The sequence below is a fragment of the Penicillium cataractarum genome (assembly GCF_028827025.1).
Source record: "Penicillium cataractarum strain IBT 29864 chromosome Unknown utg000001l, whole genome shotgun sequence".
In the NCBI taxonomy this organism is placed as follows: domain Eukaryota; kingdom Fungi; phylum Ascomycota; class Eurotiomycetes; order Eurotiales; family Aspergillaceae; genus Penicillium; species Penicillium cataractarum.
This window is the reverse complement of record NW_026622737.1, coordinates 2,344,506-2,362,572: the sequence shown is the minus strand read 5'-3', so window position 1 is coordinate 2,362,572 and position 18,067 is coordinate 2,344,506. Positions and strand designations below refer to the sequence as shown.

General features: G+C 50.0%; 7 protein-coding genes across 7 annotated transcripts; all 7 read right to left on the bottom strand.

The window, feature by feature from the left end:
• Nucleotides 1–117: 117 nt before the first annotated feature.
• N7496_000817 (uncharacterized protein) lies at nt 118–474 on the bottom strand (the record flags this gene model as incomplete). The annotated part of the gene is made up of 1 exon (XM_056693748.1): nt 118–474. One exon carries the CDS (start codon nt 472–474, stop codon nt 118–120), a length of 357 nt encoding a protein of 118 aa, XP_056560477.1.
• A 772-nt stretch (nt 475–1,246) lies between these two features.
• On the bottom strand, nt 1,247–3,427 carry CweA (uncharacterized protein; the record flags this gene model as incomplete). The annotated part of the gene is made up of 2 exons (XM_056693747.1): nt 1,247–3,289; nt 3,356–3,427. 2 exons carry the CDS (start codon nt 3,425–3,427, stop codon nt 1,247–1,249), a joined length of 2,115 nt encoding a protein of 704 aa, XP_056560476.1.
• Nucleotides 3,428–5,164: 1,737 nt separating this feature from the next.
• Nucleotides 5,165–5,689, bottom strand: N7496_000815 (uncharacterized protein; the record flags this gene model as incomplete). The annotated part of the gene is made up of 1 exon (XM_056693746.1): nt 5,165–5,689. One exon carries the CDS (start codon nt 5,687–5,689, stop codon nt 5,165–5,167), a length of 525 nt encoding a protein of 174 aa, XP_056560475.1.
• A 1,976-nt stretch (nt 5,690–7,665) lies between these two features.
• N7496_000814 (uncharacterized protein) lies at nt 7,666–8,703 on the bottom strand (the record flags this gene model as incomplete). Its single annotated transcript, XM_056693745.1, has 5 exons — nt 7,666–7,673; nt 7,723–8,023; nt 8,083–8,208; nt 8,256–8,566; nt 8,625–8,703. 5 exons carry the CDS (start codon nt 8,701–8,703, stop codon nt 7,666–7,668), a joined length of 825 nt encoding a protein of 274 aa, XP_056560474.1.
• A 459-nt stretch (nt 8,704–9,162) lies between these two features.
• On the bottom strand, nt 9,163–11,294 carry N7496_000813 (uncharacterized protein; the record flags this gene model as incomplete). Its single annotated transcript, XM_056693744.1, has 7 exons — nt 9,163–9,488; nt 9,563–9,930; nt 9,986–10,342; nt 10,395–10,601; nt 10,658–10,781; nt 10,919–11,052; nt 11,116–11,294. The coding sequence occupies 7 exons, from the start codon at nt 11,292–11,294 to the stop codon at nt 9,163–9,165; spliced, it is 1,695 nt and encodes a 564-aa protein (XP_056560473.1).
• A 1,240-nt stretch (nt 11,295–12,534) lies between these two features.
• N7496_000812 (Zn(II)2Cys6 transcription factor) lies at nt 12,535–15,117 on the bottom strand (the record flags this gene model as incomplete). The annotated part of the gene is made up of 7 exons (XM_056693743.1): nt 12,535–12,736; nt 12,795–12,853; nt 12,903–12,985; nt 13,041–13,442; nt 13,490–13,609; nt 13,662–13,914; nt 13,966–15,117. The coding sequence occupies 7 exons, from the start codon at nt 15,115–15,117 to the stop codon at nt 12,535–12,537; spliced, it is 2,271 nt and encodes a 756-aa protein (XP_056560472.1).
• A 451-nt stretch (nt 15,118–15,568) lies between these two features.
• On the bottom strand, nt 15,569–17,760 carry N7496_000811 (uncharacterized protein; the record flags this gene model as incomplete). The annotated part of the gene is made up of 13 exons (XM_056693742.1): nt 15,569–15,771; nt 15,827–15,907; nt 15,972–16,037; nt 16,100–16,272; nt 16,324–16,445; nt 16,495–16,761; nt 16,811–16,929; nt 16,989–17,043; nt 17,096–17,142; nt 17,196–17,385; nt 17,435–17,483; nt 17,516–17,635; nt 17,693–17,760. The coding sequence occupies 13 exons, from the start codon at nt 17,758–17,760 to the stop codon at nt 15,569–15,571; spliced, it is 1,560 nt and encodes a 519-aa protein (XP_056560471.1).
• Nucleotides 17,761–18,067: the final 307 nt, after the last annotated feature.

Below are 18,067 nucleotides of genomic sequence, written 5' to 3'. Positions count from 1 at the left end.
TTCTAGATGCACCCCAAACCAAACCACCATCACTCATTCCGCAAGCTATGCTCCCCAATATTCCCCCCAGCATCCTCAACCTCCTTAACATACCGATCAAACCGACTCCGATTATGTTTATGATGCTTCACCCCCCCTGGGCTCCCCACTCCCGCCCGGGATATTCGTCCCCATAAACGTACGCTTCGACTCAATACTCGCCGGCATACTATCACCAGTCCCACTAAGCACTTCCCCCGTCTGTCCGACATCCCGCGTCGACCGGGGCAAGTCGGTGGCGTTGTCCGCTGCGAAGGCAGTTGAGGGCTGGGCGAGGCCGGAGTTCTCGTAGGCTAGGTTTTCGGCGCGTTGGTCTGGGCGTGGGACCGAGCGGATGGTGTTCATTTTGCCGGCGTCGTTGGGGATTGAGGTGCCGTTTTGGGCGAAGTCGGAGAGGGTGCCTCCTTGGTGGGGGTCTTGGGTTTGGCGGACCATTTTGGATGGGATTGGTTTGATAAATTTATAGGAATGGGAAATGGGGAGGTTGTGTTTGGGTAGATGGGTAACGAGGATGGCGTTCGCGGTATAATTCACTGCAAATTGCCCCCAGGCTGATAGTAGGTGGGTAGGTGGTCGTTGCCAGCTTCGGCTTTGATAGAACTACTTATATGCCCAAAGTCAATCTTAGTTAATGCGATTCTATGATTTTGACTGGTTGATGTCACTGCGCTGCAGGATCGTCGGGATGATGGAGAGATGATATCACACGAGGACTTGCCATGACTGGATACGAGTTTCCATGAATGAGAGAGGGCAATGCTTTGATATGAAATCTACCAGATCAGACATCTTACAGGGTGTGGTTACTGAAAGTTGGTAAATCTGGGGCAGTTGATGGGCAATGAGACGAGGTTGTCAATGCCGAGCCCTAATCGGACTGGTAAGACCGCTATCCGCCGTGGAAAGCGACTAGAGACAATGATGCCGACCTTTGGCCTAGACACATATTATTTCATCGGTCTAGAAGCTATAGTGCATAATATGAATTGAAGTGATTGCGTGGGAGGGAAAAGCAAGTTCATATTTCAAGTAAATACTCGTGACACCTCATTCGAGACAGGCATTCAACATTAAACGGCACAATCAGCGCAGAAGTCCACAAGGCTATACGAAAATACACATGAGAGAGAAAGAGAAAAGAAAAAGAAGAAAGGATACAAATACTTCCCCATCACTCTGACAAGCAGTCCCGTAATCGGAGATATTATTACAGCACGAAGGCAAGAACACCGACGACAGCAGCAGCAACCGAGGCAATTCCGCCAGAGACACGAGCGGCGCTGCCTTGGAACATGACGGCAGACGGCTTGGCAGAGGTGGAAGGACGCTGCAGGGCATCGGCACCGATAGGCAGGCCGTGGCTGCTGGAGGGGGTAGCCACGGACAGCATCACGTTGCTAGACGAGGGAGTGGCCACAGGGACATGCACGGGGATCATGGAGTAGGCAACGCTGGAGCTCATGGGGCTCTGGGAGTTGTAGATGTGATAGGGGATGGAGGAGGAAGGTGCAACGGGCGCGGAGTAGACGACCTTGGGGTCAACGTACGTCTCCTCGGGGGTAGCAGACATGTGCACGGCGGCGGTGGTCTGGAGGACAGCATGAGACACGACGGGGGTCGCGTAGACGGTCAGAGTGGGGTGGACCTCTTTATACTGGGTCTTGGTCACGGTACGAACAACCTCGTGGGTCTGGGCAGCGCACTGGGGGACCTGCTCTTGGTTGTCTTGGTCCTCGCGAGGAGTGGAGGGAGATGCAGCCTGCTCCTCGTGAACCTCGGAGATGGGGGCTGAAGGGGTAGCTGGAGGAGCGGGAGTCGCCTCGATAGTCTCAGCCTCAGGGACAGCAACGGGGCCAGGGTGCTCAACGGTGGCCTCCTGGTAAGGCATCCAGGGCATGTGAGGGACGGCCGCAGCGGGAGGGTGGACGTGGGTAGTATCCACCTTGATGGAGTGGTCGTCCTCAGAGTGCTCATTCACGTTGCTGTCCACACCAACGGAGGTAGGATTACTGAAGCTGACGCCACCGTCCTCGCCGGAAGGACCACCCATGGCAGTACCCCCAGAAACGAAAGGACCGTCTAATCCATGGGGAGCGTCGTCGTTGTCGTCGCCGTCGCCGCCGCTGGGACCACCCATGGCAGTGCCACCGTCGGCAACACGGTCAGGAGAGCGGTAGGCACGGCGGAAAGGAGCACCGCCGTGAGGAATGACGGGACCGGGACCGCCAGCAATGGCGAAGGAAGGAGGAGAGTAGACGTCCTCGTGCTGGAGATCAATGGAGTGATCATCCTCGTAATGCTCGTGAACACCGGTCGTGACATCAACGGTGATAGGAGCGGAGAAAGTTTGACCACCGTCATCGCCAGAGGGACCGCCCATGGCAGTACCACCCAGTTCGGGCTCCCAGCCACGCTTGTGGTGACCACCGAAGGGAACGAAGGGATGTGGGTAAATGTCCTTGTTCTTGATGTCAACGGAGTGATCATCCTTGCTGTACTCGTTCACGTTGTTGTGAACATCAACAAAGGTCGGGTTGCTGAAGCTGATACCATCGTCATCGCCGGAAGGACCACCCATGGCAGTACCTCCAGAAACGAAGGGACCGTCGAATCCACGAGGAGCGTCGTCGTTGTCGTCGCCGTCGCCGCCGCTGGGACCACCCATGGCAGTGCCACCGTGCTCCTCGGGGCCCCAGCGCTTCTCGAACGCGGCAGCCGGGACATGGTAGTGGTCACCGGTAGGGTTGGCAGTCTGACGGAAACCAGGAGCGGGGCCTCCAAACCCTGCAGGAGAGCCGCTGAAGCCATGAGCCGAGTGAGGAGGACCCGTGGGAACGAAGACGGGAGGTCGGTGAACGTCGGTGTCCTTGACCTTGACGGAGTGATCGTCCTTGGCGTACTCGTCCACGGTGGTCTGGACATTGGCGGTAATTGGCATATCGAAGGTCTGGCCCTCATCGTTGCCGGACGGTCCACCAATACCGGTGCCTCCATAGTGAGGGTACAGGCTGCGCTTGGGGAAGGGACCCTCGCCAGGTCCAAAGACAGGGCGAAGGGGTGGGTAAACATCGGTGTCCTTGATCTTCACCGAGTGGTCGTCCTTGCTGTACTCATCCACATCGGTCTTGGTGTTCACATTGGTGCTGAAACCAGTGAAGCCACCATCGGCATCATTGCCGGATGGCCCGCCCATGGCAGTGCCGCCGACATGTGGGTAGTGGCTGTGAGTCTGCATGCCCTGGGTATTTTGCTATTACAGCTGTCAGTCTCTAGCTGGCGTCTTCTCTCTTCGGCAACTCATTCGATTTGAACTTACAGTGCCATGCTCCATGGCCTGCGCGGCCGCGGCCAGCAGGGCAATAGGAATTCCACCAACAAAGCCCTTCATGATGATGGATGTAGTATAAGATTGGGATTTACTGAAGAAACCGGGAGAGCTGTCTGTCGTTAAAAGGAATGACTGTAAGTAAATGCTGCGGGAGCACGTAAAAAGAATGGCAGAGTTAGGTCCAAAAAGACTCCCAATCACGTCGCAACAACCAAATTCCATACCTGCGGGAGCTCATTAGTGCTTTAGTACTTGGTTAGCATTCATGATCACCGGAGATCTCGGAAGATGGAATGTGAGTCTCCGGCAAGAGAGGGGATGTCAAGACCTGGCCAAGGCAAGTAAATCCCATGAGAATGCCACTGGGAATGGGAAACAACATCCCCATCGACGTGCAAGCCCCCTAGAGCCATGAACAAAATGCCGGATCATTTCCTGCGTAGGTGTTGTTGCTACATTCCCCAGCGCGTGGAGAGGGTTGGGTCACCAGGTGATTGTTGGTATTCACGAGGGCGAGAGACTAGCCTGCCAGGGAAGGGGCTTATTCCTTGATCAAGATTGATCTGATCGTCCTTGAACCACGCCGTGATTGCTAGGCAGGGCCTTGTATGACGGGGTAGCCCTTCGATTCGAGTTAAGCCGCGAGCCAAGGGTTGACCCACGATCCGTAGCTGCCACAGGGTGATGAGATTTTACAATGAAACATCATCCAATGCGATGACCACGATGGTCCATCTAGAATTCCAGGTGATGTCAATCAAGAAGCATTGGCTATGCATTGATGCCATTTGTGGTTGCATACACAGCATGCTGGTATGGTTGGAGATGGATGGAAAGAAATAAAGTCTGACCTCCGGCGGCTCCCAGGGCCCTTAACGGAACGCCATCTCGAACCACGTCCAGTCGCACACACAAGTGGGCGATATCCGACCTGATTTTAATGGCGCTGAGGCTCACCACAGTCCCAATTGCTACTCGAGTTCTACGATAAATGATCTAGTCTGCAGCAGGGCTTCTACCGAGACTCTAATTAAATCATCTTGTGGATTAAGAGATGTATCCCGTCTTCGACATTCCCCTCCCATCGCCCTCACTGAAGAAGACCCAACGGGAGGCGAACTTCCTATCGGGGAAGTTACTCTACAGAGCCGATCAGCCCCGTAGGGCCGAAGGCAACCCATCGCCGTGAAAAGTGTCACGAAGACAGAGCGAGGGTCGTGGCAGGCTCTGATGCTTTTTTGATGAGGAAAGAAAAGAAGAAGGCTGAGAATTTTCTCGTCGTTTTTGTAGGTGCGGGTGGGGTCACGTGGTCGGGCCGTTATTGTTCCCATAGTGGAGTCTCTCTTTTTTAGTTTCTCAACAAACTTGGTTTAGCGACGAGGTTCCAGTTACTTTTACGAAGAACAACACTCGATAGACCAGGGACACGCGACGGAGTAAAAATAGTGGTTTGGCATTTCTGTCTTCGCCTTTGTAAAACACCACATAAGAATAAACTCAAGCCAGCGCAGGGAATATACAATGCAGCGGCTTTCTATCTCCCAATGAGACAAGGAACGAACGGGATAAACTCGCGTCCGGCCAGAAAAGAACCTTTCGCCTAAACGCCATGCAATCTTGGCTTCTGCCAATAGAACCAAGAGAACCAAATGAGATCAAAAAAAGGAAGAATAATCGCGACGAGAGCCAGGGGAAAGACATGAGCAAGTACAGGGAACTCGACAGACTTCTGGCACGGATAATCAGCAACTGCCATTGCCATCATGACTTTCAGTCGACTTTCAGGGGCTCACCTAATCATCCGCCCATGGCCGTCTGCTTCGCACTGGATTTCCAACTTGCTCCACCCACCGCCGCCGTAATCCCCAAGGCGATGGCAATCATTGTGCCCACCGTGACCACCGCCACAACCGCCTTCAACGCCATACGTTGCCGTGAAGTCAACGATTGCATACATGACCGGGGCTGCTTCTCGCCCTCCCACAGCTTCGACCGTCGCTGACTGTCATTTCGCGTCACCAAGTACGATTCCGCACTCTCAATATCCCTCAATCCACTGCGCTCACGACTGGCCGTCTTGGTCTCCAAGGTGAGTTGCTCATAGGAGGAGATGGTCGGTGATCCATGACGGTAGAAAGGAGAGTAAGGCTTTGCGCCAACGTGCGGGTCAAAGTCCGGATTGCGGCGCTCGTGGATGGACGGCGTTGACTGCACGGAGGCTGAGGGGGACTGGATCATCGGTGTCGAGGTGTGTTTCTCATCGTTGCTCTTGATTGACACGGCGACTTGCGCCCCAATCACCCCGAGTCCGTGCAAGCTCATCGTGCGGCTTGCAAGGTAGAAAGAGAGAGAGGGGGGGGGGTGGTTTGAGTAGAGGATCCGGGGAAGGGGATATCAGAAGATCTGAGAGAGAGAGAGACTGTCGGAATTCTTTGCTAGAGGGCAGGGATCGCTTCAAACTCGGGCGCTTGGCTGTGACTGTAGGTTTTGGCGGTCGATTTGGTGGTCTGTGGTGGATGCTGGGTGATTTCCTTGATGGGAATGACTACGGTTGGGACACCCCCGTACATAAACAAGGTTGAGTCCACCTGGAATGCGTTGCACGTCCAGGAGCAGGAGACCCGAGACTGTTTCATCGCTTAATGACGAAAACGGTCGGGGGGAAAGGGGAGGAGTGGCAAACTAGCTCGAGCGCTAGTTCTGCATATTAAACCGATCCAAACTTATTGTTTGAGGTAAAGAAGGCACGCCAGTCACGCTTGCCATTTGTAAAACTCGAACGCCATTTTCTCCTCCTCGGCAATCATCTCCTTAACTTACGGCTTGGCTGAGGGGAAAATTCAAATTAAAAGAGTTACAATGCCCTATGGACTGACAGGGTGTCCCTACAACACGCTCTCTTCTCTGATATGCAAGGTACTGTCTGCCGTTGTTTTCATCCCTAGATTTGAGTATCCGGAGCCACCTTCGAATAACATTCCAATATCTCAATAGAGAGGAAAGGATTGTCTGTCATGGAAAAAAAGAAAGATACATAATTGGCAGCTTGAAGCCTCGGGCGCATTCCAGAGGATCAATTCGGTCGCCCACTTTTTTACACGGCTGCATTCGTGGCCAGATGGTTTCCCCCCCCCCTTTTCCCTTTCCCAGGCACGACAGTTAGCTCGGCTAGTCTAAACCTTCTCTCAACCAAGGTAAGGCTATGAATTAAGTTGTGGGTCAAAGCCCCAGTTTCAGTCCCACTTCCACTTCACTATTGGTTTGTTAGTTTAACAGACTATCATGCGCCTGAGACATGAATTGGCACGATCAAACAAAAGAGCCATCGCGACCTTTGAATCCTGTTGTGCATTACAATCGTATGTAGAGAGTACATACGCAGTGTCACCCACAGTCCGGTCAAGGGTATGATCTATCCGCTCTTTTCAAACACAAACAGGTCGATCCACAACCCTGGAAACTTAACCCGTAATTGGCTAGCGCGTGTTGAGGAAAAAGCAATATGGACAGTAAGGCAGCGCCCGAGGTGGACATGATTAGATTTACTCCGCTACGCACATTTCATAGCCAGATAAATTCAATTAATTGAACAAGTAGTCTCTTTTTCAAGTCCAATATTTCATTCGTTTTTGTTTCTGTGAATTAGCAACGACTACCACATGCTGCTAGCACTCGCACGTTGGGATCCTCGGGCCCACCGCGGGAGTCTATCCATAATCCTTAAACCAGCAATCAGTCGCCTAAAATGACCTTATCAACTTAACGTTGTATCAATGGTAATGGCTACTGATGATTTTTAACTTTCAAATGTATTCCACTGGCCCAGATGAAATTTAGCGTAGTGTGGTGGGGTCATCTAGAGTCCCAGGTACGGAGTACTTGGCTCCGAAATATATATCTCGACGCCCCAAAACCTACCCCGCAGAAGCCCGCCGATAACAATCCCGGATGTCAGAGACAATAATGCAATTATCTTCTCAATCCCCAGTATCTCTGGTGAACTCATACGCAAAAAGATTCGTAGTCGCTTTTCTCTAACTTAAATTGGTTGAAACAGGGGTCTTTCTAGCCTGAGATACACCGGGCAACTACCGATAGCTAATGCGGTAAAGGTTTACCTATTCACTCGGACCAGACCATAATCGCTGACAAGAAGGCTCTAGATAACACGATATCCCCGCACTTACTCCAATCTCTTATCTACTGTGGACATCATCCATAGAAGCGGGGAAGATCTCATCGACTTAAAGACCTATTCATCTCTGCTTCGAATTACACAGCAGTATCACATACAACGATCAGCAGACTACGCAAATTAGTAAAATCTCGCATCGAGCGGTTGATCAAGTACTTACTTCCAATAACCCCATTGACAGGTATATCAATAGAGGTTGTGTAGCTCGCAGCATCACTCAGCAGATACACATATGCGCCGCCAAGTTCCTGAACCTCAGCTAGACGCGGGAATCCGCCATAGTACTTCAACTGCTGCTCCCAATCGGGCTGTTGTGGCACCCAATATGTCATAGCTGTGTTGACCAAACCCGGGGAAACACTGTTCACCCGGATGCCATGGGATGCCCACTCCATGGCCAGCGTATGAGTCATGTTTCGGATACCGGCCTTTGATGCTCCATAGGGGGTTGATGGTACGCGCTGCGAATTATTAGACTCATGACTCGGTATCGCTAATTCTCATAATAACACGAACGGACCTTGTTTGGACGATAGGAGGCCATTGAAGCCGTAAACACGATCGACCCCTTGATTCCGAGCTTGATGAATGCTCTCGCGGCGCACCTAGCCGTGTAGAATGCGCCAAATAGCTGATCCATTCCTGACTGTCAGTTGAGAACAGGCGGGTAGTCAAAACTCTATAATGACCCACGTTCACGGAAAAGAGTGCCTGTATTTCCTCGGTCGTAAAGTCCAACGCTGCTTTGTGGTTCGTTCGTCCCGCGTTGACAACCATTCCATGCAGTGCCCCAGCCTCCTCGACAATCTTGTCCACCGCCCCCGAGATACTGTCTTCCTGTGTCACATCGGCCTGGATGGCGAAAAGTTGGTTGGGGAAGCGTTTGGACAGGGCCTCGAAGTCATCGCCGACGTCGCCTATGTCGATGGAATAGATCTTGGCTGCGCCGTTGATCAAACAGCATTCGGCGATGCCCAGTCCGATTCCGCGGTTTGCACCGGTTACTAAACAGCAAAGACTTTATTAATGGAACTTTATAAGGCGGAAGTCGTGTGCACAGACTAGCAATGACTTTTGCCTCGAGTGCAACTTTAGTTTGGGGCTCGCAAGGAGCTGACTGTGCCGGGATAGAAGCAGACATAATGCAAATTATTGATTGAAGCAATTAAAAACAGCTATATCTCTAAAGAGTCATATATCCCACCCAGGTGCTGCTTTTGTATCTCCCGATGAGTGCGGGGGTGATTATGTCGGGGTTGCGTCTGGGCGAGAGTGTCATCGTCTCGGGGATGCCAAATTGCGTGTCGGGGCACAAATGTGGGAATTTGTGCCAATCATCACAATTTCCGAGTTGTATTGACACAGCGCATGAGAACCTGATCCCTTGACATCGTCGTTGTAAAGCAAAGGTGGATCGGTTCGTTTGTGCCTCGATGCGAGGACACTACCCCGCACTGTTGAATAGATGGTGGCCCCAGAGATTGGTCAAGCAGTATAAGACATTTTGGAGATTAGGACCCGCAATGAAATCTCAAATTGATAAAAGAACTCCTTCGCTGAATGAATATGGATGTAATAAAAAGCCAAACAATCGCTATAATCATGTCGCCATTCTGTCGGCCGCAAGTTGTCGCTGGCCTCGCCTGATAAGTAGGAGAACGGCAGGAAGCTGCGCAGCCGCAAATCCAATCATGACTCTCAACTGCGTGCTGTAACTATCGGCAAAGAATCCCTTGACTTTTTCCTGTAGTTCTGGCGAAAAGTTTGTGATATATTTCACGTTCTCGAGGACTAGATGTAGTTCGTGGGATGAGAGAACACCCTGCAAATGATGGGTCAGGTGGCCGTTGAGGATATTCGAGGCAATGGCGAGGCCAATAGCGCCGCCCAAAAATCGGAATTGTACTACACTGCCAGTGGCGATTGCTGTAAAAGATGGCGGCAAACCGGTCAGTCACGAAACAGGCTCCTTTTGAACGGGAGTTACACGGAGCACATACCAAGATCTCTGTCCTCGACAATGTATGGCGTTGCCAGCATCAGAACACCCAAAATTATCCCCATCCCAATACCAGCTATGACTCCATAGACAACGTCCGTGGCGTGGAATCCTTTGGAAGTGGCAATGGTGGACAGGAGCCCAATACCGACAGTGTGAATTACACAGCCCACGAGAAGAGAATAAACAAAGGGTATACGACCCTTGGAGCTGACAATATTGACAAGAGCCGCAGCTGCTGCTGCGACAGCGGTGTATCCAATAAGGTAAATTCCCGAGTCAAGAGGCGACTTGTCGAGCAGTATTTGGGCTTGCTGTGGGACATACACCAAGACGACGTTGAATGGAGCGCCGGTCACGAATGAGGTACTGAAGAAACATGTTAGAGAGTCATGATATAAGAGCAACTTTCGAGTCAACTCACATGAGAATACCCATCCATGGACGATCAAAGAACCAACGCTTAGGGAAGATCGGATCTTTTCCAGGAATGCCCGAGATGTACCACTCCCAGGCAAAGAAAGCAATCCAGGAAACACCCGTTAAAACAAGAAGCGCAATCGCACCTCCTGAGGACCATGAAAATGCGAGATTTGTTTCGTTCAGCACCGTGACGATCAGGAAAGAACCGATGATGATGAGTACAGATCCCACGAGGTCGAGATTTGCGAAGGAACGGTAAGATGCTCTTGTTCTGAATGACGGGGTATGTTGATCAAGACCGAAGTTTTTGGGCATCGCAATCATAATGATGGCGATTGCGATAGTACATAGTGGAGCACTGTAGCACTGTTAGCGTTATCTTTGACATGAAATCGCGATTGTGGGCATACTTGATCAGAAATACCCATCTCCAGGCCGAGTCACCCGCAAGGGCACCTCCGATAATCGGTCCAATCAGGCAAGCAAGAGCCAGACAACATGACATGAGACCACTGTAGGTTGGAAGTTTCGATTTTGGAGCAATCTCGTAGATGCATAGAATTGCAAGCGCATATGCGCCGGCGCCCCCGATTCCTTGAAGTGCTCGGAATATAATCCTAGGCCAGCATTGTGAGATTTTGAACAGCTTGGAAGTAGTCCCATTGCATCTTACAGTTGATCCACAGTCTGGGCGCAACCACACGCAATTGAGAATGCGAGCAGAATGACAAGAGCAGCAATCGTTGTCTGTTTCCGCCCAATTATGTCGCTGGCTTTGGTCCATATTGCCATGAAACCTGGAGTGATTGCGAGGTTAGCATGAAGAGTCGATGCGATGGTGCATTCCAAGGTGCAGACACATCGAGTGACGTGTTTATCAATGAGATACGAGCCAAGGAAATTTCAATGTTGAGGTTGCATAAGAAATTCATACCCGTGTAAGTGGCTAGATATCCGGTAATAATCCAGCTTCTCTTGTCGAACCCATCTAAACTATCGGTGATGTTGGTGAGTGACGAGCTCACAATCGTTACGTCCAGATTGGATAAGAAGAAGCCAATCAGAAGCCTGTCTCCAAATCACTCGTCAGCCTTCTTGGCAAGAAATCTCGGTGCCATAAAAACAAGGTACCCTATGGTAGTGAGGATGAGCCTCCATCCTGTCAGATAAACAATTTCACTGCCTGGAGACAGTGTCCTCTGGGTCGACCCCTTTTCGGTACTCGTGGAGCTATCCTTCGTGTCTATCCGACACGGTCGGATTTCCTTTTTCTTTGAGCAAGGCTCTGCAAACTGGATATGGCTAGGCATGGCTGTTATTCGGGGCCGTCAAGAATCCTGGGTGTGTGTGTGTCAAGTGTAGGTGATGAGTGAGTTGGTGGCCATCGCTGCATGAGAAGAAGAAAAATTCTGAACAGGACTACTCGCAGCGTAGGACCAAGCCCCGCATATATTCATCCCAGGGGGCCCTTCAATTGGAACACGGGCGACGCGTGATGACAGAATGTGGAATATTTATGGGAAGAGTGATCGGCGCCGATCATTGAACCTAGAGCTTGGCCTGGGTGGCTTGGCGCGAATCTGCCAAAAGGCTGAAACTATTACGAGGGCACATGACGAAACAAAATTTGGAGACCTTATCGCATCGAAAATGCTAGGATTGCTGCTGTTTGATGGCTCTCTGTGGCTGGAAATGCGGGAAAAGGGGTGAATGGCCACTCCCTTTTCTAGGGGTTGCATCATACCATTGGCGATGGTAGTACTCCGTATGTATGTATTCTTGATTTTCCAAGTCCATTACCTCGATCATCACAGTCCGTATCTATCTCCTTACTCGATTTCCTTATCTGCCCCCTGAAACATGCAGACGAGGCTTAAGCTTGGTTGATTCAACGTCCGGAAGTAAGGGCTACGCACTGTCACTAGCCATGTTAGGGAATGTATTGTTGCATAATTTGAGACATTAATATTCATAAAGAGCTTTCTTTATGTTTCTTCCGATGATAGCGGAGGGTTGCTTGATCATTGGCAAATGAGAACATTTAACAGCAAAGAGGTTGCAACAGCAGTGAAATTGATTGGCTTGTCTAGCGGCTCGATAAATCTGTCACTAGTCGGGTGATCTGCACGTTAGTGTCTGAACTCGGGTAATGGTGTACCCACGACCCTCGATATCCCTGGGAACAGATCTGGAAACTTGAATGAATTAAAAATAGCAAGGCTTATATCTAGTGAGTGTTGTGGATATCTATTCAGAATCATTGACTGTAGATGGGGGTGACCGGTATATTGGGATGCAATCCAAAAGTAAAATACGGAGAGGCCTCACAGATGATCATGCGGTGGCTTATCAACCGTGAAGGCTTGGCAGAGAGATCGGTGACAAATTTTGGGTCAATCTATGCCCAATTGCCGATTTCGGTTCTCAAGTACATACATGCCTAATATGTCGGTCGCCTGCAGAAGGTCGAGTTCTGTCTGGATCAAGAGCTGAAGTTTTTCTTGTTCCACACCCAGATTTATTGGACTAAATCATATGAGTCTCCTCATGTCACTCCCCATCCATGTCACAATCGTCATCATTGTCATAGTCACCCCAGAGGTCTTTGAGGTCTTCCACTCGCCATGCAGTAGCCCAGCCGGTTTCTCGCTCGATCCTAATCAATGTCTCTACAATGGCCATGTGTTCAGAGTAGTGCGACATGACTTTACCAGCAATCCATAGGGGTTGGAGAGCATTTGTCCAACAACCACTGGAAGAATTACTTAGCTGTCTTTTCGCTAGAGTAAACATAAATTTCAACAACTTACTGGTGCGTATTAGAGGCTGAGATAGCACAAATTTGTCGAGCATGCCAAAGGACGGATTTCTAACTATATTTCAGTGGTGACTCTCGACCCGTGGGGAGGCAAACTAACCGGCTTCTTGAAAAGCGACAGTGTTTTGGGCTTTCGTTGAAGTAACAATAGGGCGCAAACGTGGTACAGTTGATTTCCTGAGACTTGGTGGTTTTAGTCTGGGTAGGTGAATCACAATCAAAATTTTGTGAAACGTACTGGCTGCTCCATTGCCGTATAACACCATTGGAAATGGTTGGTCTACCCCCGAGCAACCGGGCTGGGCGACAGTGAAGATGGACTTCATTTGACTTGGGCGACTCTCATACCACTGTTCGACCTTTCCAAAGAGCTCTCTCCAGCGATGGATATATGAATTGACGTCCTCTTCCGGGACGGATTGGGTTGGACTACATGGGTGCGCAGTGTTGGAGGAAGGTCCGAAGAGAACACCTAGAGTTTGAGCGCAGAGATACACGGTATAGTTGGCGTAAGCGTCGAAATCGCTTCTTGAGGATGAGAGGAAGAGTTGTGATGCTTGGTTACCGCTCATGTCTCGGGGTCTCCAGTTATGGAGTGGGATGATAGTTTCTTCTTCCGATATGAGACCACCGCAGACATCTATAATTCATGAGCATGAGCGCAACTTCAAGCATGGGATTACCTACCCATTCGCGCAAAACACCAGAATAGCGCTTGCTCTTCCTTCCCAGAGAATCCGTTAATACCAGCTGCTTGTATAAGATATGCGCATCCATCCAGATGTCGTCGCCACTCTTTGGGATTACCTGTTGCGCATTAATTATTGAGTCTATGGGGGAACAGAAAGAGAATTCGTACAGCTTAACATCTCCAGGACGCACAGGATAACACAAGAAGCAATGACTGGAGTGGTTTTGCTCTCCAATTCCGGCAATAAGAGGTGGATCGCTTCTTGATAGAGGGATAAACTTTCCGATTGAGATTTAGCATTTTGCTGTCGTTCAAGTTGACGCGCAGATAATGCCAGACAGGAATATCGTAAGTGAGGTGCGGTTTTTGCCATCTGTGGGAATGTAGAAGCAAAATGATGATTGTTATCAAACATATCGAGCTGTCAGGGTCAGCCAAGTGTGTTTTTCAGTTGCAGTCACTGAGAACCTACCCATGAGCATATCTCAGTTAGGTAATTTTGCCACAGAATGTGTTCCCTTTCAATGGATAACTGGAAGAACCTTCCAGTCTTAGGCTCCCTTTCCGTCCGAGAAAATGAGCCCGAGTCACTATACCCTGTTGGCGTACGGGCATGCGAGAGTGAGCCTTGAGAGCTGGCACGACTTGGGCCATCAGGTCTTGCTGTCCATAACTGCCGATTTCGCAAGGTTGTATGTAACGCTTCATAGGTTGATCCAGGTAAAAAGACATCATTTGTGAAGTCTGCCGGATCAGAGAAGACACTATTGTCAAAAAGGGGAGAGGGGCCGTTGTGATATGAGTCTGTTACCGACGCGTTGAATTGTGTGTGGTGAGTAAAACCCCTCAAGGCCGCAAGATCATCAACCAAAAACTCCGAGCCGGTGTTAACATAGACATGCGAAGATACATCATCCGCAGCAGAATTGTGTCGGATATCATATTGATGGGTTGAGTGGTGCGGACTAGCCCTTTCGTCCGATGGGGAATTATTGGCTGTCGCCTCACTGCGCTCATGGTGACAAGATGCAGGGCTTTGGTGGTGCAACACATCAGTCGGCGCGTCCCTGGAAGACGCGGTAAACGGCACTTGATGAACTTCCGGTGAGGATCCAGAATGCTGCGTTGCCGACTGCGATGGATCTTTCAAGCGAGTTTCAGCAATGGCCGCAGTTGTCGGTGCTGTGCCAGGAGAAGAGCGGTGCAGCTCTACCTCTAGTCGGTCACAAGTGGCCTCATATGGCCGCTTAGATGAGCCTCTCGTGCGAGGCGTATTTGGCAAAGCATTCAAAATTTTGAATTTGCTCGGTCGCTTGTTCTTATTGGTGTTTACTCCCTGGCTCATAGAGGGATGGTCTGATCCCAGCACCTTGATATTGGCTTCTCGAAAAGATCCAAGCATGCGCCATTGACAATCATCACCCCGTCGCTTGCAGCCTGTACAGGTCGGTTTTGCCTCGTCGCATTTGCGTCGCCGGCGACTGCAGTTGAGACATCCCGTTCGTGTACGTTTCTTCCGCTCCACGGGCTCTGCGCCTGGCGCGTTTTGCTGTGGCAACGTCTGTGAGCTGCACAGATCATCATCAATACCCTCCATGGGGCTATTCAGAATATTTCTCGTCATTTTTGCCCATGAAAATGATCACCTGGGGAAATTTCTGGGGTACGTACCTGGTCTGGGGATTTCCAGATGACTGAGAAGCAGATGGGCTATTATTACCGGAAAAGGAGCGTTTAAGCGCTCTGCCCGAAATGCCTCAGGGCCCACTCGGTTCCTTGCTGTTGGTCGGGGTGCCGAGTCGAGCCGAAATCTTCCTGTGCCGTGTGGAGATATTTCGCGGGGTTCTCCCGGGCGAAATCAGCCACGTCGTAATAGCAACAGGGCAGAAACAGGCCGGATAAGTTAGTATGCGTTGCCGAATCATGCCATGAAATAATTGAGAGGAGCATAATGAGAGCAGAGAGAAACAGTCTGTAAAAGCCAAATCCTATCACTTTAACATATCTACGGCTATTCATCAAATCTAGCAAAAGAATCTTTGTTTGACAATTAAACCACCCGAAAATAGATAATCCTACTCAACATGCTGAGCATTCACGCTCTCGAGGTCCTTGCCGTGAGCAATCCGTGCATTGACATCTCCGGCCATGCCCATGGACGGATGCCAGTACAGTTTGACCTTTTCTCCAGTGAAGAGATGGTCAATCTGCTCCAGAGTAAGGTTCCGTGCCTCCGGGTAGAAGAAGTAAATTAGAGGAAGGAAGCAGAAATTGAAGACTGCCAAACAAAGTTAAAATGGGATGCGTCTAGATATGCATGAAGGGGAACATACCGGCAAAGTAAATGTATGTTCGATAGCCGATGTTAGAAATGCTGACGGGGGTGATTTCGACAACGAGGAAAGTGAAAATCCCTAGAAGATATTTGTTAGCATTTTTTTTGAAAGATCAAGGAGTTTCTGAGTCAGAGCTCCCTACAATTAGTTGCAGTCGCGAGAGCAGCTGATCGGGTTCGAATCGCGAGTGGAGAGTACTCTGCGGGCACTGTAAAAGCAGATTAGGTTAGCCAAGATGTTGATCTCTGGGAATGCCGCGGGAATACATACACAGCCAGGGAATAGCAAGAAGGCCAACTGCGAAGAAGAAGTTGAACAAGAATAGCATGACCGTTGCCACTAAGCCGGCCGCATGCCCGCCATTCCAGACTGTTCCCGCCAGGATCGCCATGCAGGCGCCTTGACCAGTCACGGCAAACATCATTAGCTTACGGCGACCGAGTCTGTACCCCATTAGTCGCTACCTTAGAAATCCTAGACGCTGCACAACTCACCTGTCAATGACCCAGATGGGAATCAAAGAGGAGAAGAAATATGCCACCCCATTAAATCCAGCGAGCAGGAGCGCCGTGTTGTGATCCATTCCCACGGACTCTTCGAAAATCACAGTTGCATACTAATCCCGGTCAGGTCAAATTTTTTTGAGCCATGTCGTAAAGACTTACATATGTGATCAGGTTGATTCCGGAGACTTGTTGCATCATTTGGCCGCCCATGCCCAAAAGTGTTCTGTAGAAGAAGCGCTGTTGCCCATTCTGGAAGATGAGCTTGAACGATCCCTCGCTCGAGGCAGCTTGCTCGTCTCTAATGGCCTGGGAAATTTCCTGGACTTCAACACTGACAACAGCATCATTCTCCTCGATCTCTTTGGCATTGTCCTGCAAACTCCAGATGATGTGGCGAGCCTTGTCTTCGTTTCCATGTTTGATGAGCTACGTCCTAAGTTAGCTCACATCGGAATGAAGGTGGTTTGTGACGTACCCATCGTGGAGATTCGGGCAGGAATACAACACCGATGAAGGTAAGGATGGCAAAGACGATCTGCAGGGCAATAGGGAAGCGGAACTGGGCTTCACTCTTGTTGTATGAGAATCCGTAGTCTAAGTCGAATTTGTGGTTAGTAAAATATGCAGGAAGGAAGCAGGCTAGGTATACTGACCAACCCAATATGAAAGCATAACACCGAAAATGTTGATGGCTAGCTCGATAGCCAACTGTAGTCACCGTCAGTGTGGAAGTTCCATGTGTCTACAAAGATGAACGTACCCCCTTTCCACGACTCGCGGCCTTGCTCAGCTCCGAGTGCCAGACAGCTAATATAACGGTTAGCGAATGCTCATGATGTGGCCTTTATATGAAGACTAACGGATAGTACTCGTGTTGAGACCGTTTCCGATTCCAGCAATGATACGACCAACAATAAGATGAGGAATGCTGTAGGCACTGCACTGAAGAGCGGCTCCGATACTCAGAATCACACATCCAGCCATGATGCACTTGCGACGACCAAGCCTTTCACCAATAAACAAGGACATGATAGCACCGAGGAAACATCCCTAGATTTATTAGTCTCTGGTGCACGACTCTCGTGTCTCTGCAACTTACAATTTCGTAGATAGCAACCCTACCGAAAAAGGCCAAGTTAGTATCATATCTGGGGGAACACTGGTGGAATTTTTGTCTTACACTGTTCCCTGGAGCGATGAGCTTCCATGCCCGGTCTTGGTCGTATTAATCTCCGGAAATCTTGCGGTGAATGCATCTCCCGTCAATAGACCGGACATAACACCTTGATCATAGCCAAATCTGCGTACGAGAAGCATGAGTACACTGTATATGTTTCTGTGGAAAGGAATTGCTCACAGCAAGAAACCACTGCCAGCAGTGGTTGTGATGGCCCAAGCCAGATGCTTTCCCACAAGGAATGTCATGACTTGGTTTGTGAATCCGAATATCCTCCGGTCGAACTTTCAGGCAAGAGCCGGTATTCGACTGATAGGGAAATTAAAGAAAAATGTAGCTGTACATGCCATATCATTACAGTGGGGCATCTGCCCCTTTTATAGAACCTTCTGTCACGACCTCATCGTCAAAATCGCCGTTAATCGGGTGGCGCTATTCAAGGTCCTCGGAATCCATGGCGTAATTTCTAGGCTGGGGACCCCGAATGCCCCAGAGTTTCTTGCCATGTTTCAAAAGTGGGCAAACTCCGTGATTTGCGGGGTGCATAAAGGAATC